Source organism: Uranotaenia lowii, chromosome 2, assembly GCF_029784155.1.
Source record: "Uranotaenia lowii strain MFRU-FL chromosome 2, ASM2978415v1, whole genome shotgun sequence".
In the NCBI taxonomy this organism is placed as follows: domain Eukaryota; kingdom Metazoa; phylum Arthropoda; class Insecta; order Diptera; family Culicidae; genus Uranotaenia; species Uranotaenia lowii.
This window is the reverse complement of record NC_073692.1, coordinates 331,764,694-331,791,150: the sequence shown is the minus strand read 5'-3', so window position 1 is coordinate 331,791,150 and position 26,457 is coordinate 331,764,694. Positions and strand designations below refer to the sequence as shown.

General features: G+C 36.1%; 2 protein-coding genes and 1 long non-coding RNA gene across 7 annotated transcripts in view; 2 read left to right on the top strand and 1 right to left on the bottom strand.

Annotated features, from left to right (window-relative positions):
• Window positions 1–1,391: 1,391 nt before the first annotated feature.
• On the top strand, window positions 1,392–21,919 carry LOC129745422 (zinc finger CCHC domain-containing protein 24-like). 2 transcript variants are annotated; one of them, XM_055738494.1, is made up of 5 exons: window positions 1,392–1,515; window positions 1,605–3,020; window positions 7,013–7,495; window positions 7,557–7,721; window positions 21,143–21,919. In XM_055738494.1, the coding sequence occupies exons 2-5, from the start codon at window positions 2,877–2,879 to the stop codon at window positions 21,254–21,256; spliced, it is 906 nt and encodes a 301-aa protein (XP_055594469.1). In that variant the 5' UTR covers window positions 1,392–1,515; window positions 1,605–2,876; the 3' UTR covers window positions 21,257–21,919. The 2 variants fall into 2 exon arrangements, with proteins under 2 accessions (XP_055594469.1, XP_055594468.1); XM_055738493.1 differs by having other exon boundaries at window positions 21,128–21,919.
• Window positions 10,467–11,078, top strand: LOC129745423 (uncharacterized). The gene is made up of 3 exons (XR_008737129.1): window positions 10,467–10,693; window positions 10,791–10,824; window positions 10,898–11,078. It is a non-coding gene; the product is annotated as an uncharacterized LOC129745423 (long non-coding RNA).
• A 150-nt stretch (window positions 21,920–22,069) lies between the features above and the next one.
• Window positions 22,070–26,457, bottom strand: part of LOC129744004 (trehalase) — a 94,844-nt gene continuing 90,456 nt past the window's right edge. For 3 of the 4 annotated variants that reach the window (XM_055736295.1, XM_055736293.1, XM_055736294.1), the window contains 2 exons: window positions 22,779–22,883; window positions 22,070–22,673 (listed from right to left, as the gene is read on the bottom strand). In XM_055736295.1, coding sequence (XP_055592270.1) covers window positions 22,780–22,883 — 104 coding nt within the window. In that variant the 3' untranslated portion in view covers window positions 22,070–22,673; window position 22,779. Of the gene's footprint in view, window positions 22,674–22,778; window positions 22,884–23,204; window positions 23,365–26,457 lie in introns of all 4 variants that reach the window. The other variant, XR_008736773.1, reaches the window with a different exon arrangement.

Here is a 26,457-nt window from a genome sequence, read left to right as displayed (position 1 = left end):
GATTTTAGAAAAAAAATACGTGAGATACTGCACGGTTTATTCAGTTTAATACAAAACTTTTGGGCAAAAAAAATTCTAGAATATAGCATGTTAATTTTTATTTTTGATACAAATTTGGTTCATTTTTCATTTTTTGCGTGTAGTATTTAATCCAAACAAAATTTTAAAAAAATATAAATTATACAAATTTTGTGAAAATTTTTGGACCCAGAACTCATTTAAAATAAAATCTTTGAAAAGTGGACTTTTATTTAAAGATCGCGTTTGCGAAACCTCTCAACATGATTTTTTTTAGTTGTCCCCATACAACAGTTTGTTCTTCAATTCACAATTTTGGGACATCCTAATGTGGATGGAACTTTTCAAGGGAACTTATGCCATATTCGTTTTCATCTGGTGGAAAGATGGTTTTGCACCAACTGCTGTCATCTTCATATAAAAAAAACGCTTTGACAGCACTTGGTGCACTACCGGTGCACCACCAGGATGAAAACGAATATGGCATTAGATTGCAGTGAGCAGTGTGTGCGCGTAGTGCTACAGGTAAACAACTGCATCTTCAACCAATAAGGCAGGGGTGTCAAACACAGCAGAATCTATGCAATGGAAGACTGCCTCGATTTGTCTCTTAAGCTAAAGATGATTTTGTTGGCCATCTCTTCGATCGATTCAATATCCCCAATCCGATGAAGATCTTCGGTGCTTTTACAAGGTGGAAGCTGCAAATTCAATTTCAGAACCTCGTTATAACGACCATAATCAGCTAAAATTCCTGATCCGGTAGCTTACCTTAGTGCGAAATGTCTCTTAGAAGAAGCTTTCAACTGATAAGTAAATAAACTGCGAGTAAGCAATAAGGTCAGTTCTTAAAAAGAAGAATCAATGCTAAAACGCTTTTTCAGCCTCTCACATTTTAACGGCCCACATGCAACGTACTCTGCCACGTGGTCCTTCTTTTCTATCGCTCAACAGCATAAAACAGATCAACCTACATATGTAGGTAGGGTGCAGCATATCAAATTGAGCAGATCATCTGTTTTTCGGGAATCAAATCAGCCTGCCATCACTGGCACGTGATTCGTGAAAAACACATACCGCAGCAGAACAAGAGCGAAAATGCGACTGTCTACAACTCTAGCTAATAGAGCTAATGAGAAAAACATGCACCGCACAATCATTCCATAACAACAAAAGGAGCCGGAAAATGCCAATGCGACGCAATGAGTACCCCCTCTCGACAAACAGCAGTAGCAAACAAGAGAACGATTAGTGATCATCATCGAGGGATCTTCTCCCGACTTTTCCTTATTTCTCTCTCTCACGAAATCGTGACACGCTACTGTGGGAGCGTGATTGTGTGTGAAGGAAAATCGGCTTTTCCCTCAGTCATCGTCGGGCGGCTACCGTGAGTAGGAAATTCGGGACGATCGATCGTGGCCGTGTGTGGATTTCTTCTAGTCTGCCAGTCTTGGGTCAACATACTTTGAAAAACAGTGTGGAATCCGGAGAATACAGGTAAGTTTTCCGACTGTTTTGCTTTCGGTTGTTTTGTTTCAACATTTTAGGAGTAATTTTCTGTTTCTATTTGCATTGATTGATCGTAGGGTGCCCTGGAGGCGGCGCATTTGAATGACTTGTGCATTCCACATGTGCATTTCATGGCTGGCTAGATTGGACCGAAATCATCCATCCACATGGTCTGCTAAGAATATACCAACCGGTGAAGGTGCTTGCACGGTTTAAGCAAGGAAGAGATCACTTTACTTCTTCATACGTACACACGTCGTGACACGGCTCATTCGATCGTCAGCCATTTTAGTCGAACGCGCGTGAAACTTCTGCCGTGATAATTCTGCAGCTCGACGACAATGTGACAAGGAATTTCACGAATTTCCCATTAGCTGCGGTATTTTTTTCGCTTCTGCTGCTGCTATCAATTTGTTCTTACAAAAAGCGAAGGCGGTCCGAAGATAGACAAGGATACAAATCTACGAATAATACAAACCACGAATAAACATCATAGCAACGAATTTAAGGCCAGAGTCAATCCTTCGGGATTTGAAGGAAAAGGTGAAACACAATATTTCGAGTGATACAAGTGTAAAAGTGTGGCAACACAAATCACAGCCAATCAAGGGCCACAACACAGTACTTGCTCGAAGAGATCAACTTCACTTAGGCCATTTTGGTTTAAAAATAGGGAAAAGTTATTTATAGGCCGCGGCAACACAACACACCAACACCAAAAGCATCGGGCGGGCGAAAGGAGAAGGCCGCATCGTCTATTTATTTAGTAGGTGTCTGAGGGGGTGCGTACTAGTTTAAGCCAAGCCAATCCCAACGAAAAAACCGCAGCGGGCGGCCAGCAACACTCGCATTTTGGGTAACAAACCAGAATAATGACCCTCTCGGCAGGATCGCCAATGAATCGGGAGCGAGTAATCACTTTTGAGTAATAACAACAACACGTTTTATCATCTGTTTGAATTTGGCAAATCAGGTCTCGGCTTAAAATAACGAGAGAAAAAAGTTCCCCAATCGTAACTGAACTGTAAAGTATTAACAAACATAACAATAACACGCAAAAGTATTTTCGGGTGGCGAGACGAAAAAAAGAGTTGAAAAATTTGTTTGCACAGCGTTGTTGGAGGAAAAACAAAATAACTGATATCGAATATTTGAAAGCACAAAACCAAGAAAATAAATGTGTCACACACGTTGGTGAAGTGAAACAAATGTAAATCGTAGAAGAAAACAACCCAACATAGTGCAACCCAGAAGTTACGTGTTCGGTACACGCGTGCCGTCGATTTTCGTGAACATTTTTGGTGAAATTTTGTGTGTGCGGACATCTCCCTGGAGTAAATAGAACAGCAATGGGACTGGAAGGGTTACAGACAAGACAGAACGGAGGGGGTGGTTTGGGAGCGGGAGGTGGTGGAGGAGCCAGTATGTATTCTCCGACTTCTCTACAGTGGTATTATCTGCCAAACGTGGATCACTCGAGTGATTCGATACAGGTGAGAATGAAAATGTGATTTTTTTAAGGTGTTAGAATGGGAAAAGCACGTTTTAGAGGCTGAGTCGATTTGGAGTAATTTTTGAATTTCTCAAACCCTGGGGTCTAAAAAGCTTCGTTTTCGTTCAAAACTCATCCATGGTTTTTTTTTTTCAGAATTCTTAAGTAACGTTTACATGAGTAAATTTGAACATTTAGGTTTGTATGGGAAAATTGAATATTTTGTATCGAAAAATCAACATAATTTTTGTTTCTTTGGTGGAACCGAGCCTGGTTATGGGTTTTAGGACAATTTATAAACTCTCTAAGGAAATTTTCAGCTGAAAAACTTTGTTGAAGACCGTAACTGCGTATCTTATTAGACAAAAAAGTTATTAGCTCTTGAACAGTATGTCTTTCGGCATTGATAAACAATAAATTCAAAAGGAGCAAACAATTGAAATCTAATTTTGACAAATTTGGGTGCCCTGAATCTGAATGCAATTTTTTTAACACCTTTAGTTATTAAAATAACTGGAGAAGCAAGCGTTGACTTGGTGGCAGCGCACGCGTTTTTTTTCGCCCGTGAAAATTCTATTTTTCTAATCAGTTTTAGTGGTAAAATTGTCGATATTTTTCTCAAAAAGTGGTTACCGGATAGTATAAGAATAATCGTACTGGTTGGGGAACAAAAAGATACCCAAGGTCTTTTCAATCTGTTTTTGCCGGATCCATCTGTGAAAGCTTGAGTGGTTGTTTGACCGGTTGTGGAGTAGCAAATTTTTTGCTCCTGCCAAATTTGAAACCGAAAAAGTGTAAAATTGGTGAAATAGTGGATAGTGAAAAGTTTAAATCAAGCATCAACTGGTACAACCACATGTAGAACGTCCAAACCATGCAAATTTCAACCTTCCCGGATTTCTGTCAGCTGTTGCATGAGACAGAGTGTTTCTCCTGTGTAATTGAAGAAATTCTAGAATCCTTTTCAAATGGTAAGCTGTTTAAAATGTGTAACTTTTTTTCAAATTACATTCATATTTTCATAACTGCTTAACTCTGCCATTGGGGATTCGCGGGGGGATTGGACAGGTCATCAAACGACCAGAAAACTGATATACAATGGATTGTGGGTTCAAGCCAGCCGGAGTATCTCGGCAAATTTGGAATCTTGAGTAGGTTACTTAGACACCTTTGCAGGATTCTTTATTTGTTTCGAACAGTTGAAAGGGAGTAAGATGAGTCAAACCTGTCCCAAGCCAGTGGTAACGGGCCCCTTGGTTGTGCTGCAATTATTGTTTATGAGTTAAGCATGAACAATATCTGAATGCGCGATCGAGACTTCCCGTACTGCCTCGGGTCGAAAGACCTTTCAGCCACTGGTGGGTTCTCATACATACATACATATTAGTTATTGAAATAACTTGAACATAGGTTAAAATCATGCACTTTAAAAAAAAAAGTTTGAAACAGAAACAAAACATTTTAAATTAAAAGTCTTAAATCAATTATCAACTTTCCTGAAGACGTACAGTGAGCGAAATAAGAATATTACCTAAAATGCTTGCTAAAATATGAATGATTAAAAATCACCTAAATTTTCTTCTGCAATTTGTTTGAATTGTTTAACGGATAAATCAAGCATAAGGTTCCTTTTTTTGGCGTTGAGGACCAAAAATATGAAAAAAAGGTTGCGAAATAAGAATATTACCATTTGTGGTTTTCTACAAAAAAAGATTATTTCTTAAAATTTACTATGTAAAAGTAAATAATAATGCTTCTACAATTTATTTGAATAGATAACTGCATTTCAAGGAGTTTTCTAGAATTCCAAAGGTTTTAAAAGGGGGTTTTAAGAGATGTTCCTCTAGCGTTACGAAATTTGATGTTTGAGCTATAATACTTTATGACAGGCATGTCAAACTGGGGGTCAATACGGCCCGCGTAAATTATCACTAAATTCCCTACTACACAGAAGTACGCTGGCTTTCCTGCCACAAAATATTAAAAAGATTTTTTTTTTGGCTACGAGAGGAAAGAATATAATTTTATGAACGGAAAGATTTTTAATGCGGCCCGCACACTTAAACGAGTTTGACATGCCTGCTTTATGAAACTGCTTGATCTCCTCATTAACATTCATTAGTTTGACGCCAAATGATGAGTGATATTCTTCACAGTGATATTCTTCACAGTTAATGCTGCGTCAAAATCCCCCCCCCCCTTCAAAATTTTCAAAAACTCGAAGGGGGCAATAAATAAAGTTTGAAGTATTTTATATAAATTTCGAAAAAAAATCAAGTAGCCGAAAGATTACAAGACCAAAAAACTAAATTTTTTAAGATAAGAGTTATTTCACCTTTTGTTTTCTTGATTTTATTGAATTTTTCGATAAAAAAATACTTGTTTTGTAGGTTTTGTGCAATTTTATAGTGTGCAATTTTGTTGCCTACAATGCATACGTGAAATTTATTCCAATTTATTTGTTTTTCGCGTTATTTTTTATTGACCCCCCCCCCCCCCCCCTCGCGATGTTCCAACTCCGAGTGGCAAAAGAAGAATTTGAAATTCGTTCCAGCCTTAATAGTGATGAATATCACCCTTACAAAAGTTATCCCATTTTTGAAGTTTAATAAATTTTTAATTTCAACTCAAGTCGAAATGCAGTCTTGGGTGGGATGAAATATTTTTCATGATTTAAGCTATAAGAAAAACCATATTGAAAAAGTCGACTGAACGGGTCCAACGTTATTGATGAAAAATAGTATTTTCATGTTCCTACTCCCGAGCAAAATGTGTCAAAATCCCATACAAACTTCAGGCTCGTTGAGCGACCTCTTCCCGTTATCCGATCTGACCCAAATTTAGCATGAGATTTTGTACTAGGTCTAGGATCAATTTCAGCCTGCAGCGCATAACATTTTCAAATTTCGGGTCATTTGGGGCACTCTAGCCTCACCCTTATTTCCTAAACATAGCTCTCACCCCCTGAATCAATGATAAAACAATACTGGCAAAGTTTAAGCTCGTTCGGATAACTCTAAGGCGACCCTCAAGATTGAAGGTTATGTGTATGGAACTTTGTATGGAAAAATGAAAAATTTTCATTAAAAAATCTTTATTGATTCTGGCAACACTGTAAAAACACACAAATTTTATTGCGTCAAGGTTTTGAGTCTAATGAAAACTATGTGGAATATTTTAAAGAGTTTTGATACACGCATTTTTTTTTCATTTCAAATGAAAAATGACCATGCACATCTATTTCTGATTCAGATTTCTCTTAAAGTTGAGTAGAAACCTGTACAATATTAATTAACCATCCAAAGCTGTCCGCAAATTAAATATTCGCTAGGGTGAAATTTTACTTGTAGTTAGTTGGCGTTCTCTTTTGCCGCAAATGTTGACCGATTTTGTTGATATTCGATTTATTAAGCCTAGTCCACACTAGGAGACGGTTCGTCTCGAGACGGTCTCAGCGTCTCCCATTTTCTTCGGGAAACTCTGAGACCGTCTCAGGTTTCCAATAACAACAACAGACAACAAAGTTCGTCTCATAAAAAATATCGCAGTTCATGTGGACAGGCTTTATACATATAACTAGTTAATTCTAGATTCTCAATATGTAAAAATAAAATCGATATGTTCTACCAGGTCATCAGAAATTGGTACCGTAATCCGGGGTAAGATTGATCATTTTTTTAAAAATATCTTTCGATTTTTTTCTGTTAAGGGGAATGTTACATACTTAATATTTTTAAAACCAGTACTGGACCCCTATGAACGTAAAACATGATTTCAGAAATTTATTAGACTACTTTTAATTTGATTTAAAAATCGATTTCGTCTTTGAAAAGAATTTGATGCTTTGGGGTAACATTGATCAGTCTCTGTTTTGACGGTTTGAACGACTTTTCTTGATCATAAAGGAAACAGACATTACAACTTTGTGAAAAGGGACAATATTCTACAACTCCGTTTTGTCATAAACTTATCTCTTTTTATTAATATTTACAGAACTCGAAGCTATTTTCCACTTTATGGAGTCCATTCCCAACATCTCAGAGTTACTCCAACGGGGAATCTTTATCGCCACTTCCCGATAACATCAACGACCTGTGTGATCATTTCACTGAACTCAATCTGTTCGGATTGAGTCAGCAAAACCATCAAAACCATTCGCCCAGCAGCGTTCAACAACCGCTGGGAAGTCCCATTCTTAACAACTGCAACAGCAACAACAGTAGGGGATACTCACCGACGGCTGGAGTTGGGTTTTTCAACAACCTGGGCAGCGGCCAGCGCCTAAATGGACTAATTTCCAACGGGTCCTGCTCCGATGGAAGTCTTCATTATCAACAACAGCACCACCACCATCAGCATTCACTGTTGGGTTTCAACGGTCAACAGAATCAACAGAAGTACAGCAAAATTCCTCCCGCAAATTATTTATGTCATTTGTGCTTTAAGAAGGGCCACTACATTCGAGATTGTCCTCAGGTATATTGCATTTTTTATTAGACTTTTATTGCAGATTATTAAATCATATTTTACTTTTTAGGCTCGTCCCAAGGCTGAAGGCAAAACACCATATCAGGGCAAAAAACGGTGCTTCGGCGAGTACAAGTGCCCAAAGTGCAAAAGGAAGTGGATGTCCGGGAATTCCTGGGCCAACCATGGGCAGGAGTGCATCAAGTGCCATATCAACGTTTACCCGCATAAACAGGTATGTCCACGATGATTGAATGTATCACGGAATATTACGGAGTAAAAAACACGTGTCTGATATTAAGCCAAGTTATAGAGGGTACAATACCAACGAAAATATATATCAGGGGGTCTTACAGCAATAGTTGACCTCGTGTGCTTTGGTACATCTTTAACAATTAATGAAATTATTGAAATTAAAAAAAAAATTTGCTTTATTTGTACATCATTTAAAACAGGTAAATTAAATCTCAATTTCATTTATTAGTCGGGAACTCTTGAAAACGTGAACTGCAACTTGAGTTTCGATACAAAGATAAATTACAACAATTGTTTTAAATATGGATTTTTATTTTGTGGAGAGGTGTTTCCTCGAGCTGCCTTAGCAAGCAAACTTATTTGGCCATTTTTTCTTTCTTATATTTTTTAAACCAACACAAACATATAGTATGTATATCTCAATGAAACTTGATGTTTTCTCGAAGAGATTCCTTTTAGGCGTCATCCATTCATTACGTAACGCAAAAATGCTCTTTTTGGACCCCTCATCTCCGTATGTTACATATCGTAACGCTGCGCCGCGCCGTTCCGTCTATGAAACGTAACGCTAGAAAATACCCCCTCCCCCCTTTTCATATTATTTTCAATTCTGAATTCCACTTAAATATAAGTAATGTTCTTCAGTTAAAACACAACTTTTTCAAACGTTCATCATTTAATCGGTCGAAGATTTTATTATAATAATGTTAGTAAATATAAAAATGAATTTTTGTCTGCTAGTCCCCTATACACTCAGAAACTACTGGACCAATCATTGGGAAACATGGCATGTCAAACTTTTTGGGGTCGAAAATGGTTTCTAAAATTGATATTTATCTTTCCAACTAAAAAGAGGGTGGGGTTCCATACACAATTAACAAAAATATGATACAATTTGAACAATTTTCAAAAACTTTTGAACCGATCGACGTGAAATTTGGTGTGTAGCCATTTTCAAGACCGGGAATGGTTTCTAAAATTCTTTTAAACCCATAAAAATCCAAAAAAGGGGGGCTTCCATACAACATTTACAGAAATTTGAAACATTTTGAACAATTTTCGGAAACTACTGAACTGATCAAAGTGATTTAGGTTTGTGGCCGTTTTCAACACCGGTTATGGTTTCAATACAATTTTTAAACCCCTATGAATCCAAAAAGAGCGGGCTCCTATACAAAATTAACATAAATTTGACAAAATTAGAACAATTTTCGGAAAATACTGAACCGATCAACGTGAAATTTGGTGTGTAGCCATTTTCATGACCGGGAAGGGTTTTTAAAATACTTCCAAACCGACATAATTTTAACAATACTCCAAGGATTTTTTTTTTGTTAAAAATTGATAAACGTAAGCGTTTTGACATGAGATGATTTATTGAATTGAGAAATAGGTTTTTACGAAATTAGATGATATGTTGTATTGATTGACGCAATGAAGACTTCGCATATTCACACCGGGTCAGTAAATGATAGAAAATGAACTATCCACCAAGAAGTTTATTGATTTCAGTACCGGAGTCCACATCTTTTCGAATTGCATCTCTGTACTCAATAAGGAAAACTTTCTGTTAATTTTGGTTACGTAGCATAGTTGTTTACTAATGGAATGGCACTTGTTTGTTTATGATATCCAGCATAGCCTATGATGCAAACTAATTTTCACTTCACAAGGTCCTGACAAGGTACCTTTCAAAACCTTTGAAAGAGGGACGGATACATACACAGTTCCAATCATGTTGGAACCTAGGTTTATTCAACTTTGTGGATTTTTTTTGCTGTTTTTATGAATTTACCAATATATAACTTGGTTCGCGAAATCATCAACTTGCGGACTAATTTATTAGCGAAAACAAATTGGGACTTAACTCTTAAGGTTAGCAAGGTAGAATTTTTGCCGCGGGATTTGTCGATCTCGGGAGTTTGATGCTTTGGCAATCATTCCTCCTGGGTCTGCAACGTGGTTGTGCGGGATTATTTTTCTTGACGAAAATTTCATCACTATACTCAAAATTAAACCTTTAATCCAATCATGAGTTCTCGATATTACAGCGTGATTGGCATGATATAAGAACGTGAGCGGCAATGATTCGATTTGAGATCCATCGCCATTAACTTCCCAGCACAACCGCATTGTGTATGAATGATAAAATCACGTGATTACGTTTTTTTATGTTTCTGGGATGAATAGTCCAATGGGATAGATTCCCATAAATTGTTTATCTAGTTTCGCTTGAATGTTGTGGTCCGTCATGATCCATATTACCCGAGAGCTTGAGCTTGAACAATGCATTTCCAATCATATCATCTTTGGTGTAATGCATGTTTCAGCTCATTTTTGGCATTGAGTTAGCGCCGAGTGGCATTGAATTTTCTTAACCTCTTCTTTGGGTGCAGATAAACAAACTTTGCAGATCAAAACGCTGTCATTAGTTTCTCGGTACAACAACTAGTGGCGCTGCAGTAAACAAAATAAAACGACCCGATACTAAGTGGTACACACTTTATCTTTTTTCCTGTGGTCAGGACGATTTCGTTCTGTATTTTCAACAGCTGAAATTACAGAACGATTTCGGGACAGAAAAAGAGCTCAGGAAAACAGCTGTCAAATCGACCTGTAAGTTCGAAACGAGATTTGCGGGGGTTCTTGTTTTTTTTTTCCTGTAGATCGGGGCGCTTCTTTTTATTCTACACGGTAAATTTAGATTATTCAGAGACTGAATAATTTCGGTTCAGAGGTCGCACCATGTATGAAGATGAAAACAACTGAGTTGGAATCCATCAAAATTTTGAGTTGTTTTCATCTATTGACTTTCAAAGCCTGGAACTTAGCGAAGACGCATACGTTTTCGAACAAAATAGATGAAAACAACTCAGAGAGTTCCAAAAACCAGTGTTGATTGTTTGGATGCGATGGTCGGAGACCAGTTACGGAATAATCACAGTAATCAAGGTGAGTACAACTTTTAATTACATTTACTATTGAGTTAGAAATTAAGTGGTGTCGAAAGGATAAATATAAAATTTAACAAATTTATCTTATCTTCCAGCAATCTCTACGGAAGCCATCATTCACAACTATAAGTATAATTTTCTCATAATTTTGAAGTGTTAATCATTTTCACCTATGGTGTTTTCTTTTTTCTTGTCTTTTCAGATCAGCTCAAATTAGACAGAGTGTGCTGGTGGGTGAGCGTGGCAGGTGGGATAGCACGTAGTTCCTCCCGCTGAGTGCAGTCAAATGGCCCGGCGGTTCTAATTTTTTTTGTGGTGAAGATAAAACCAACCGGATAAAAATGCACGCATCCATCTTCTGAATACAATCGTCTTTTTCTTTTTGAAATCAGAAATTCCATTCAAAACCGCTTTGAAATTTCATAAATTTTTGATTTTTTTTTCATTCAGTCGATCCATGAACAAGCCTAAACCGCCCTGAACAAAAACAACTCAGAATTCGTGAAAACCCCTTGTGGAACATCAGATTCGCACTGCACCAGCTGAACGGGAGACAATCAACCGGCCTCGCTGAATATCGTTAACTGTCTGGCTGTGGCTCACGACACGATTAGACAGGCTCAGTCGTCGTGACTCGTGTGTATGCATGTAGTGATGTCGATGAAGAGAATACCGACAGGAAAAGGCCTAGCGGCCGAGAGAGTGTGCCGCTCGCAATAATCGGCTACACATCTCCCCTCCACACTAAGGAAAGAAAATGAAAAAAAATGCATTTTTCGGTATCAAAGCTTGCCATTCTATTCTTTCATTTTCCAAATATGTTCGCTCATTATTTTCTAGTATTCCAAGGGTGGTCCCTTAAAAAGAAGTTTAGAGACTGTTCCAACTTTTTTTCTGTTAAACCTTCCGTCGCAACAGTTCGTCAGTTGAGAATTTAAGGCAATTCAGCTTTTGTTTCGTTATAAGTTCTTTTTTTAAGAATATATCATTATTAATAACAACAAAATATTTGTTATAATTTAGTCAGTATTTTTTTTTTTGAGATAACGAAAAATAGACTGATCTTGAATTTTATCAGTTTTTTCACATCTATCCTTCTACATGAGTATTCGTTCGAAAAGTGGTCGAAAACCTCTTAATCTGCTATTAGTTGCGTAACAGCATACATTGTAGTATATTAATGTATTTCTTTTATTTTCTTAATTTTTTTGTTGTTGCCTGGATAAGCTTCGATTGGAATATCAATCAAACTTCAGTCTGAACTCCCATCGCGACTGGAAACTTAAGTCTTTGATTGAAATTCTTATCGCAACCAAACTTTAGTCGGAACTCCCATCGCGACTGGAAACTTAAGCCCTTGATTGGAACTCCATCAGTAAAATATGAGCAAAGTAAATTAAACCTCCAGAAACCTGTTCATGATGGTCCTCCCGATCCAACGATAATTTGCAAAGTGAACCTTCAGAACACTCTTTATGTTGGTCCTCCCGATCCAACGATAAATTGTAAAGAGAGCCTTCAGAACACTCTTTATGTTGGTCCTCCCGATCCAACGATAATTTGCAAAGTGAACCTTCAGAGCACTCTTCATGTTGGTCCTCCCGATCCAACGATAATTTGTAAAGTGAACCTTCAGAACACTCTTCATGTTGGTCCTCCCGATCCAACGATAATTTGTAAAGTGAACCTTCAGAACACTCTTTATGTTGGTCCTCCCGATCCAACGATAATTTGTAAAGTGAACCTTCAGAACACTCTTCATGTTGGTCCTCCCGATCCAACGATCATTTGCAAAGTGAACCTTCAGAACACTCTTTATGTTGGTCCTCCCGATCCAACGATAATTTGCAAAGTGAACCTTCAGAGCACTCTTCATGTTGGTCCTCCCGATCAAACGATAATTTGTAAAGTGAACCTTCAGAACACTCTTCATGTTGGTCCTCCCGATCCAACGATAATTTGTAAAGTGAACCTTCAGAACACTCTTCATGTTGGTCCTCCCGATCCAACGATAATTTGCAAAGTGAACCTTCAGAACACTCTTTATGTTGGTCGTCCCGATCCAACGATAATTTGCAAAGTGAACCTTCAGAGCACTCTTCATGTTGGTCCTCCCGATCCAACGATAATTTGTAAAGTGAACCTTCAGAACACTCTTCATGTTGGTCCTCCCGATCCAACGATAATTTGCAAAGTGAACCTTCAGAGCACTCTTCATGTTGGTCCTCCCGATCCAACGATAATTTGTAAAGTGAACCTTCAGAACACTCTTCATGTTGGTCCTCCCGATCCAACGATAATTTGTAAAGTGAACCTTCAGAACACTCTTTATGTTGGTCCTCCCGATCCAACGATAATTTGTAAAGTGAACCTTCAGAACACTCTTCATGTTGGTCCTCCCGATCCAACGATAATTTGCAAAGTGAACCTTCAGAACACTCTTTATGTTGGTCCTCCCGATCCAACGATCATTTGCAAAGTGAACCTTCAGACCACTCTTCATGTTGGTCCTCCCGATCCAACGATAATTTGTAATGTGAACCTTCAGAACACTCTTCATGTTGGTCCTCCCGATCCAACGATAATTTGTAAAGCGAACCTTCAGAACACTCTTCATGTTGGTCCTCCCGATCCAACGATAATTTGCAAAGTGAACCTTCAGAACACTCTTTATGTTGGTCCTCCCGATCCAACGATAATTTGCAAAGTGAACCTTCAGAGCACTCTTCATGTTGGTCCTCCCGATCCAACGATAATTTGTAAAGTGAACCTTCAGAACACTCTTCATGTTGGTCCTCCCGATCCAACGATAATTTGTAAAGTGAACCTTCAGAACACTCTTCATGTTGGTCCTCCCGATCCAACGATAATTTGCAAAGTGAACCTTCAGAACACTCTTTATGTTGGTCCTTCAGAACACTCTTTATGTTGGATCTCCATTTTCAACGATTATCAAGTTGTAAACCCTCCGTTTCAACTCTTGAGTTGGGCTTCCTGTCCCAACAATTCGAAAGCCGTTTGTTTGGACTCTTCCGTTATACCTCTTGTCTCAACGATTCTTAACTGACATCTCATCTTACTTGGTTGTAGAACTTGAAATTGGTCATCTACTAAATAATTTTATTTCCGTCACTCAGCAAAATCAATTACAAACTAATAAATGTATTGCCATATGTTATCTAAATTTATCTATAATCATTTTATCAATAATCAATTTATGTGGTCTCATGTGAAATGTACATTTTTGAATAACTTCCGCATTCGTCCATGTCAACTGTAACAACCGTTCCACCTTTTTTATACTTGCTATATCATTGCCAAAGTTCAAAATTTTTTTTTTAATTTTGACTTTTAGTCATTCGATTGTAAGAATTGTATGCAACCTTAATTTCAGCTCTGGATTTTCAAAACAAAAAGCCAATTAAATAGTAAGTGAATTTTTTAAACTACTCAACTCTGTCGCTTATCAAACATTTGTATTCATTGAAATCTGTCAATGCATGGCTAGCTTACTGACAAGCGAGAACAAATAGAACAAGATTGAACATAAATATGCTCGTTTATTTTTTTCTCTTGCGGACGAAGGTTTTATTTGTATTCCTTCCTAGAATTTCGATCGCAGACAAATAATTTATTTTAACCACGCTAACGGTCTCCCTAGTTTGGGAGAAGCCGCACCATCATGTTCTGATGCAAAATAATGTCATTTATTGGCATTGGCGTTCTCCCTTCGTCAAACTTTAGCCGCAGGTGCAACAAAATGGTGTACAGCGAACAAGGAAAACTTTTTTTTAAACACGCACACAGAACAAACACTTTTCACCAGAAAATTTCTTTCCAATTTCTTTAAAATTTTCAACTTACCGATTTTTTGCAGGATTCCCAGCTTATATAATTCACTACTAAAACACTTTCACACAAACAACACAATCACGCAAGTCCCCCGTTCAGCCAAAAAAATCTTCTGGCAGGATACGCCATTGTGGAACATCCGATTCGCACTGCACCAGCTGAACGGGAGACAATCAACCGGCCTCGCTGAATATCGTTAACTGTCTGGCTGTGGCTCACGACACGATTAGACAGGCTCAGTCGTCGTGACTCGTGTGTATGCATGTAGTGATGTCGATGAAGAGAATACCGACAGGAAAAGGCCTAGCGGCCGAGAGAGTGTGCATCATTCCCCGGATGATGATGTCCTGTGAGAGAAGGACCGACTGTTCTCAATCGATCACTGGTCAGTTTCTCTGTAAATAAAGAAAACAAATATTTTTAGTAGATTTACTAAAACACAGGATGAAACTGAGTTGAGTAGATTCCATTAGACGAGACCTCTTATCCGGGCGAAGGAACCGATCTTATCAACTGTGCCGTTTTCCGCAGGCCTCAATAACCATTTTTATTTCAGTACTAAGAAACTAATGCGAATTGAATAAACAAAATTATTCATATATTTGCGCCTGAGCGAGTACCGACCACTTAACAATAACATCAAACGGAAACTGAAAGGAAGAATGGCAACGTGAAATCTTCGCGGTTTTTTATTGCACTGGTGAAAACGAGAGAAAAACAAACCCCTTGTCGATAGACAGAGAAAAAAAATTACAAGACATGTGTCTAACGTGATTCGGGAAAATACTGCCCTGAATATACGAGATTCGTTCAAGCTCCTGTGAGCTCGTATAAAATTTATTCTAGATTTCAGGCGTGATGAGCCGTCACGAGATTCGGCTGGGTTTCCATTTGAACTTCGTAAAATTTAACCGTTTGCCCTGTGGCTCGAAGAGTCATTATCCCGAGCGGATAATTGCAATCTTAGTGTTTACACACTTAATCTTTTCTCCTGTGGTCGGGACGATTTTGTCCTGTATTTTCAACAGCTGAAATTACAGGACGATCTCAGGACAGAAAAACAGCTAAGGAAGACATCTGTCAAAATCACCTGTAGGTTCGCAACGATGTTTTCCTGTAGTTTTCAGGGAGCTTGGAAGTATTCCTGTGGGATCGAAACATTATGAGATTTTCACTCTTGTGGATAATTAATCAGGGAGATGGCATCCCTATCCTTTGTCATTGAATTTGACAACCATCAAAATTACGGGCCCACAATTTTGTGGGCCCATAACAAACCTGACATTTTGCTGTCAAGGACCCGAACTAAATGTCAAATGTTAGAGAAGTATGGTTGATAGCACACTAACACATCAATCATTCTGATTCCTCATTGGTTGAAATTTTGACTTGTTTTGAGCCTTCGTACTGCTTTGAGAGGAAAACACCATAAACGCAAGGAATATTGAAAGAAGGTAGTGCCGAGAGCCATATTGGATTTTTTTCGTGACGTCACTGTTGCCAAGCTGTCGAAGGTTTATACTGGTAAAACTCAAATTTCAAAGTTAAACACATTAAAGAACTAAATTAAATGCCAATTTGATTCGGATTGTTTTGTAAGGCCACTTGTTGATTGTGCTATGAGGTTTCTTTGTGTTTAATAGACTGCAGTGTGTATTATTCTTGAATTTGTTATTGAATGCACTGTCATGCTCTATGTGAAACGAGCAAAAATAATAATTTTCCCCTTTCAAAAGGTCTGATTGGTAGTTTATGAAAGTGCACCTCATCGTCATGATTTGAATCTAACATGGTGTACCATGAATTTATAATTTTGAACAATTAACCCCAATAAAACCATTGCAACTTTGGTTTACTAAATTCTAATTAAAGATTGTGGTTGGATTCGAAAAATACTAATTTTGTTTATTTTATTTTATCAACGATACAAACCTAACTAGATACAACATTCATAAGCAAAATTTTGAACTAATTATCAAGTTTTGTCAATTTGAGTTAGGATACCTCAGCAACTTCAATCGTCTGAATTAAAGCAAAACAACTACTACATTCAACTTTTTTAGTATCAGTCTTAAAGAACAATAATATTTCTAGAATTGTATGCCTTCTAAGTTGAAAAAATCTTCAAATTTTTTTAATTGCTAACAAAAAAGGAAAAATGTCCATATAAATTCACAGATTATTGGCAACAGTGACGTCACATGCGGTTCTAATACTAAAGCAAGGCTGCCTCGGAACTACCTCCTTTAAATATTCCTTGCCATAAACGTCTCTCCCGATGGATAGAAAAAAGGAAAAAGATTCTTGTTCGAAAGAAGAACTAGATTGCCACCTCCCTGCAATTAATCCCAGAAACAGGAAAAAAACACAGTGCCGTAGGGAAGTGAGAACCGAACTCACAACACCTCTGGTGATTGTACTCTGGTCAATCCTGAGCTTGATGGAGGATGAGGGATATTTGTCATAGGCTTTCTGCCACCGCACTAAAAAAACGCACAATGGTAGTCCTGAAGAAAAAGGGAATAGATTCCCATTGCCGTGCAACTTGGCCGGGAATGTTTTTTTTTTTGCTTTTGTTACAAACACACGCAGAGTGCTCGGTTCGCTGGCTGCCTGATGTTTACTAATATTTATTTCCATCCTGTTTCGACTTGTGATACAATAGAGAGGGACTTGAAAACGTTTTAATTTTGTTTATTTCAGTCAAACGCAATGCGGTTGCACTGGGAGGTTGATGCCGGTGGTCACAAATCGAATCATTATGCCAATTACGGTATGATATTGATTACTCATAATTGGCAGAGGCTGAGTTTTGAGCAGGGGTGTCAGGTGTCCTGATTTTTCAGGATTTGTCCTGATTTTCGAGAGGCCGTCCTGATTTTTCAAAAAAGCTTGAAGTGTTCTGATTTTTGAAAAATGACCATCAAAATGTCCTGATTTGTCCTGATTTTTGATAAATATTTACACTATGACTAAATTTATTGTTAAATAGTAAGAAAATCAAAAAAATCTTCAATAAAATAGTCTAACCAGTTTAACCAAAGATAATATCTAGAGTTTGTTTTGATTAGGTCGTATGAACCAATATAACCAAAATTGAGCTATTCCCTGCAAACGATTGATAAACATGTATTTTATCTTTGGTAAAAAATTGGTTTCATTTTATCATTAAATAATTTTTACACAATAATTTGAATTTAGGACGTATGTTGAATTTTTCATTTTTGAGTGCAATTTGGTTTTTACGTCATTTTCCATTGCCGTGTTCTTGCCGTGATGCAAAAGGTCGCTTAAAACAATTCGGCAGGTTGGTTTTTACGACATAATGCTTCGTCGCGAAAAGTTCTTTGCAAAGTGATGAAAATTCGTGTGAATATAAAAAGAAACTGTCTCCAGGAGTGATCATAGCCGTGCTAATATAATAAATGGCTCAAAATTGGTGTTGGGTGAGTACCATAACTCTTCACTATTTCCACCTTGTGAATGGTCAGCAACCGCAATTGGTAATTTCCTTCATTTCAGAGTCAAACAAAATAATCAAGAGATGGATGCTTTTTCACACTCCTTGAACGGCCAGTAGCGCCTATGGTAGTGGTCGGAAATGTCCGGGTGGACTCCCAATGACCACCATCGCTATGCAGCAATTACAAATTACCATCGATCAAGGATTTACGCATACTAATTGGACAGGATTATCATTTAAAGCCTTTCTTCAAACAACTTTGAATTAATTAGTGAAGATTTGGGCGAAATAAATCAGTTTATGCGCACAAAATTATCTATTGATCAAAAGGACGTTTGCGCCAAAAGAAAAATGCAATATGTCGTAAGTACATCTTTATTGATAAGAAATGAATTAATGCAAATTTCAAGGACATCATCATGTTCTGTGTATAGTTTAACATCAAATTACGCATTTGCAGATGAATTTGACCAGCAATTATAAAATTAGATTTAAAAAGGTGTTTCGGAACTTAAACATCGATTTTCTCATAACATGCCAAGTGGTTCATACGACCTAATCAAAACAAACTCTAGATATTTGGTTTAAATGATATTTAAATAGTGTTTCTCGATATTGATTTCAGGCCAGCCAAGGTTCTTCTCGCTTTGGTTGCATAATTTAAGGCGTCTTCAGCACCTGTATTTCGCCTTTAGTTATGCAATTTAAGCGGAGCTGCATGTTATTTTTATCAATTTAGTGGCGTCCTGAAAAATCCTGATTTTTTTCATCGCGGTGTCCTGATTTTTCTGAAAACCACCTGGCACCCCTGGTTTTGAGTGTTGGTTTTAGAATTGTGGGTTTGTGATTATTTGAAAAGATGCCTGCCATCTATGTAAAACTGGTAATAACCCATAACATTTCAACAGTAAATTTAAAAAATCAACAAAACTCGCTAAAATGCAAGGTTTAGATGTGGTTTCAAACTAAGAAGATAGTTAATACCAAAAGTCACCACATAACAAGAATCGTAACAGTGTTCATAATTATCCCATAGACAAGGGGTTAATGCTGAACAAACGGAGTAGGGCTATGTGGGGTAATTATGAACAAAATTACTCAGTTTTTCATACTATCAGCTCAAACAAGTAGCACTGTAATTTTTAAATTTTAGAAAGTAATAAAAAATGAATTACTGTTTCCCTTCTTTGCTATTTTGTATGGGTTTGTTTCTATCATACGCAATATAATTTTTTTTTTACGTTGCAGCTTGTGGGCGTAAAACTTTTTTTTTTTCGATTATAGTCGTTTTACCATCTTTATGGCATTCGCGACTGAAACGCTTGTGCATAGTTACCACGTTTGTTCATAATTACCCTCTTGTCTATGGGTCAATTATGAGCACTGTAATGATGCTTTGTTATGTGATGACTTTTGATATTGGCTTTATTCCTTGATTGAAACCACATCTAAACAATGCATTGTAGTGAGATTTGTGATTTTTTAAATTTACTGTTAAGAAGTTATAGGCTACTTTCAGTTTTACATCGCTGGAAGGCATCTTTTCGTATAATCACAGATCCACAATTCTAAAAAAAAAATAAAGTAATGTTTTAGGCTTCTTTTCAAGGTTTGGATGATTATCGTGATTTTGAAGGTAAAAAGTAAATTTTAATCATAAACCAATGCTGAGAAAACACGTGTTCATAATTACCCCGTATCTTGAAAAGAATGGGGTAAATATGAACAATTCTTTGTGCGTGGGTAGAATTTTTTTTTAATATAAAATCATATAACACCACATGGAGCATCAATTACCAAACGTAAAACTTTCAAAAACAACATTTTATCTCCATTCACATTGACGAGGAAGTCAATTGATAAGACAAGTCTCAAAAATATTCTCCTTTCTCAGAGACATAAATTTGGTTAATAACTGTAACTACAAAGTTTATACCGTTAGGTTTGCAAGTTATAACGATAACTAATCAATAGAATGACAGACTATCACATTTGATCAGTTTTAAGACCCTACTATGTATGACCCAAACGGCGCTTACGGCGTTTGTTTGGAATTACCCCTTGTTCATAATTACCCCACTTAGCCCTTATTATGGACAAGCGTTTTACGCCAACAAGCTGCAACTTAAAATTATGAAAAAAAAAAATTAAATTAAGTAGGGATCCAGTCATTTATTTTGGGTTACTTTCCAAAATTTAAACACTATATTTCTTTAGTGTTTATGCTTGTAGTATAAAAACTGAGTAATTTTGTTCATAATTACCCCACTAAGCTCTTCTCTATAAAAATTACTGCAGGAATAAAATGGTAACATCGCTTGAATACGTGTCAATTCAATCATAAATATGAATGACTGATTCTAGCTTGGAAACTCAGTTAGACCAGACCGCAGGTGATGTTTGAAACGAAAACATAATTAACTTTTTTTTTCGTTTCAAACATCAAGCATAGCATAGTTAACCATTTTAACATTACCTGCAGGCTGGCTCAAGCAGGTGACTATTTTCTTCTGAGCATGAGATATGGTTGATTTAGAAATAGAAAAGGAAACCGGTGATCCTTTAGTAATAACAACTTTTGATTACAATCCATCATATTATCGCCGAACTTCTTTGCCATAAACATGTCGAATTCTATCTTCTGAGCAATGAATAGCTCTGGATTATCTCTTTTCACGAAAAGACATTTCATTTGAAGAAATTTATTAAATTTTTCATTTTTTTAGAAAACTCAGTCTTATTTTTTCTCTTATGAAGCAAGAGATCTACAAGATAAATTAGCCAGAAAATGATCGGATTTTTGTTTGATGTTTCATATCAGTGGTGTAGTAGATGATATGGTTCTTAAACATCGACTCGAATGGACAAAATATAAGGTCCAATCTATATAATATCAGTGAAATGCTAGAACCTGTCATGTGGTTTATTAAAAGAACTATTGAATTTTCAGTAGTGCATTGTTTGGTGTCGAGGCTATAATATCAAAGATACCGATTTTTTATTTTGTTTTTTTTTTTTTAAATGCACCTTGAAATCAATTGAAATATGTATTCATCAATTCATAGACTCTCATTTCAAAGTTACATCTCAAATTCCAAAGATTTATTTCAATTACAGTTCCTTTCGTTTCAGCGTCCCCTGGAGAAACCCGATGGCTTGGACGTGTCGGACCAATCGAAAGTACACCCACAGTTGCTGTGCGAAAAGTGCAAAACCCTCGGATATTACTGCCGACGGATCCAGTAGTAGGACCAGCATTTTAACTTTTTTTTTTACTGAAATAATACGAATATCGAAACATTTAAACCACTAAATCACACTTATAAGCTCGCTCATTTGTTGAGCCAAACCACACAAATAGTCAGTCAAGTCATCAGCAGTGCCTTTATATCTACTGTATATCTAAGTGTTGTGCCATAATTTTGTAAGGAAGTGTGAGTGTTTTTTGAGGGTCCTTAAGATGAAATCGACTAGCGGAACTGAATTTATGCAAGCATATTTGCTCATATGAAGAACTTTATCCCTTTTTATAGATGGAAACTTTTGTTTGTTTTTTCTTCGAAACGAGAGAAAGAAAAAGTTTTGTTTTACTGAGACTTATCACTTATTATCGAACTTACCTATCGAACGGCGAACAAAAATTGAAGTACGCTCAGCTGCCAGTTGAAGAAAACTTATTTGTATATAGTAATGCTCTATCGTGTTTTATTTTCATTTTTACTTTCTCGAGTCTGTTTGTACTGATCAACTATTCTATCGTTTTTTCAAGAGAATTGTTATCTCAAGAAAAGAAAGGTTTCTTGTATCTCCATATCTGAGCGTATCCAGTTTTATTGAGTTGATATTGTTACCAAGCTACTTAAACTGTCTGTCGCATTATACGAATATATACGAATGTTCATTTTCGAATTTTTTAATACATTATTTCAATATCACAGTCCTTAACAAAGTGTTTCCAGTGAAGAAGGTTTTCCAATAGAGCAGTATCGATTCCGGCTTCTGAGAAATGAATAAATTCTGTGGATATGTTCGGATTTTACAAAAAAAAAAAATTAAAAATTTTAATAAGGATATTTTAATTGTATTGTATGAAGAATCTTATTCTAGTGATTTAAAAATTATCAAATCTAGCTAAGATACTAGTATAAATAAGGCTAATCTTTGAATGACAATACTGAAAACATTTATTTTAACATTTAATCGAAAATAAACCATTTAACTGTTGCACAGCAAGAGAAATTTAAGTCTACTGGTATTATTTAACTAGAACTGTCAAGTTTAAAAAACAAATGAAGTTGATTGAAATGACCATTGAACTGTTGCACAGCAAGAGAAAGTCTAACTCTACTACAATTTTACTTATATTGAAAAATTCATTACAATGTCAGGACAGAGAAACATCGTGCAGAGAAAAGCTTCTAAACTTTCAAAATATTTCAATTATTTTTTGCTCAAATTCAAATTATTTAAATAGTTCGAAAGAAAAATAAGCACTCTTTCTAACGCCCAAAAGTATACTCAAAGATTTTTTTCTATTTTTTTCTTCAAATTACAATTTTATGACCTCATCTGGTTCATTCTAGTACAACTTAAATAAGAAAGCTCAACTTCCCTAGGAACAGTATTTGGGTAAGGGCCTCAAAGAGAGATGCAGCTCCTTTCTCTGGAAATATATCAAGTTTAAAAGTAACGGTTAGTTAGAATGAAGAATTTTAAGACGAAATATGAAATTGATGTTGGAAACCAAATGATAGTTTAGGCTACTTACCTCAACGGAATAGGACCAATGCAACTGCTGCAAGTGTTGCCAGAATACCAGTGCTGAGAGAATTGGCAATCACAGACCGAGCGCTGTTGTTTTCAGGGTCTTGAACTGAAAGTTGAAAAAATATTCATAAGCATTCATAGAAATACTAATTTCATCAATCAGTTTAGTAGTTACGGTAGTTCATCCAATGCGCAATGTGAAAAACATATTCCATGCTTAACCAAGTCAATTTGAAACAAAACAGAACAAAACACGAATATACCGAAAGCAATCAAAAGCAAAATCAGTTATTTGTTGAGCTAAATGATAATGTTGGGTTAAGCTAAAGCTCACAATTTCATAGGTTTTAAAACAGTTCTAGAAGAAATTAACACCCTGTATAGTTACAGATTTGACAGATATTAAATAATTTTGAAATATACTTACAGATTGTGGCTAGTGTAAACGTAGGAAATTTGGGAAAAAAAGGTTTCAGAAACTTCGAAAAACTGTGCACTACTCAACCATGTAGAACATTTTTAGATAGAGGGGCTAGAGTATCTAAATCATCGATCATGTTTTGAAAGTTGTTATTCTTATAGAATAGCTGCATCCGAAACAACACAAGAAAATAGAAATAACAGAACATTATTCAGTAATGGTTTTAAAATGAACAAAGTTTCTTCAAAACGTTAAAACAAAAAATTGCAAAATGGAATTGTTGAAAAAAAAAATAAAGATCACCAGCTTTTGACATTTAAAAGAATAATTATTTCAACGAACTTATTCAGTTATATCATACAAAATTTTGATTTTACAAAGTACGGACCTTAACATCAACTCAATACAACTCTTTTCAAATTTTCCAGTATCTCGATTTGGCAAGTGTTTTGGGAAAGACTTCTTTAAACATGATGAATACGAATTTGTTTGTTTTATTATCATTGCACCTTTTTTAACTAAAATTTTTGCTAAAAAAAGTCGAAAAACAAAGCATATATCCTTTTCTGGAAAGCTGAGCAAAAATTACAAATTGAAAAAATTTGCAGATCAAACTTTCGATGTGTTACATAATTTGCAAAAGTTATTAAATTTTTATGGATAAACGAAGGTTTTGAAATTGAATTCAAGTTACGATTGGTTGAAGTGGTTGTGAAAGTATAATTTCAATTATGATGTTGATATGAATCGGTGATTTGTTTAATTTTTAAACGATATTGATAGAGTCTTACTAAGTCTTGTATTACGTAGGTTTGTATACTTGTAGGCAGTGTTCGGCATCGCTAATTGAAAAATTAGCGGCGCTAATTAAATCTCTAACTCATTCAAATTTAGCGATCGCTAATTAAAACCGCTAAATGAGCGGAAAAATTTATCGCTTCAAGCTTAAAGCGCTAATCGCTAATCGCTAACTGTTGATAAACAATAACGTAAACATGATGGCAACAGCATGGATTATGGTTGCATCTCAATTCGTTTGCTCAAATACTTCACAAACATAGTGCAGATTGTTTATTGTGCCCAGTCTGTTGATAAATCTTTAACCAGGTTTCACTTTTTTTTCCAAACTTTCAAAATAGTAATGCAAAATTCCCATGATATTAGCATTGCCAAACATGTATCTAAAAAACTAAATGAAATAAATATGCAAATTAATTCTATGGTGATGCTATCTTATTTTTATTTTAGCTGATTTGAAATACTTGTAAAAACTGCTTTGTGAAAAGTAAATATCTCATCCACTTAAAACAAGTTGTAAAGAGCGGATTTTTCCAGCATTTATTATTCGAGACTTGCCGTGTGAGATAGTAATGTGAGATCTAAAAAAAATTTAGAAATTTGGAAAAGCTTTTGAAAATCCATCGGTTAACCTAAAATGCACATTTCAACAAATCACCGCATGAGGACGACCATGCTAAAGTCATGTAAAATATTGATCAAGTAGGCCGTTAACTGTACTTTTGCAAGCAAAAAACAGTATCTAGAAATTGACCTTCTAGCTTTGAATTATATAAATGATGTTTAAAATAGTTTAATACTGTTTAACATTATTTATTGAATTGTTTGTCTGAGAATGTCGAGAAAAAAAGTACTTAAAGAGAAAAAAAGTTAACCTGTATGAGGCACTTCTGCCCTGAGACCATTCGAAGTGACCATTTTCACTTGAAGCGCATATTGGTGTAAGAATGTCCGATGTCTCCTTTACTTGTCAAATGACAAAAAGTCTACATCCATCAGTAATAATTTGTGAATTTGAAACCAGTAGATGGAAGTTAGCGTTCTTTATTTAGCGGAACCAAAAAATAGCGGAACTTTTTAATTCGCTAGCTCAATCAAAATTTAGCGGCAAAATTAAACCGCTAACAAAAAGTTATCGGACTAACTAGCGATTAGCGGATTAGCGTTTTTGTGCCGGACACTGCTTGTAGGTTTGTAATTTGAAAAATTTGAAATTAAAGAAAAATACTGAAAACTTTTAACAAATTTCCTCATTATACTTATTTCGATATCTTTTTATAATACAATCTGCGAATCATAGATGTTCACTGTTGATGATGACAACTGGGAACACTGCAGGAACACTTTGCGACAGGGTACGTCGCTGTCAACTTGCCGAGTGACGTTAGCCGGTGGATGATTGGAAAATAATCTTTTCTGCTGATTCATCGAGCTTGCCAGTATCGTCGAGTTTAACTCCAACCTAAATCTACTTAATTCCTCAAAATTCAAGTTTATATTTACTTAGTTTAAAAGTTTATTATATTATCCAAAGTTATCGATTGTATCCAGTTTATAAGTTCATTCCAACGCCATAGGATATACAGTAGACTGCCCCAAATTTGTATGGGAAATTCAAAACCTGTGAAATGTTATGCGCTGCAGGTTAAAATTGATCCTTGGCCTAGTACAAGATCTCATGCCAAATTTGGGCCAGATCGGATCACGTTTAGGGGTCGCTCAACGAGCCTGAAGTTTGTATGGGATTTTGAGACATTTTGTTCGGGAGAAACATGAAAAACCAGTTTTTCATCAATAACTTTGGTTCCCGTCGGCCGATTTCTTTCAAAAACGGGTTTTCTTAAAGCCTAAATTATGAAAAATATTTCATCCGAAGACTGCATTTCAATTAGAGTTAAGATAAGAAAGATATAAGGCTTCAAAAATGGGTTAACTTTTTTAAGGATGGTATTCATCACTGTTAATGAGTCGAGGCGGTCGAACATATTGACGCCTCATTAACAGTGCTGAATACCACCGTTAAAAAAGTTAGCCCATTTTTGAAGCCTTATAACTTTTTTATCTTAACTTTTATCGAAATGCAGTCTTCGCATGAAATATTTTTCATAGTTTAGGCTTTAAGAAAACCCGTTTTTGAAAGAAATCGGCCGACGGGAACCAAAGTTATTGATGAAAAACTGGTTTTTCATGTTTCTCCCGAACAAAATGTCTCAAAATCCCATACAAACTTCAGGCTCGTTGAGCGACCCCTAAACGTGATCCGATCTGGCCCAAATTTGGCATGAGATCTTGTACTAGGCCAAGGATCAATTTTAGCCTGCAGCGTATAACTTTTTCAAAAGTCGGGTCATTTGGGGCACTCTAATATACAGGTTAATATTTTAATACGTTCTCTAATCCACTATACTTAACCTTGAAATCGATTTGCAGCGATTCACTTGAGAATCGATAACTAAAAGGA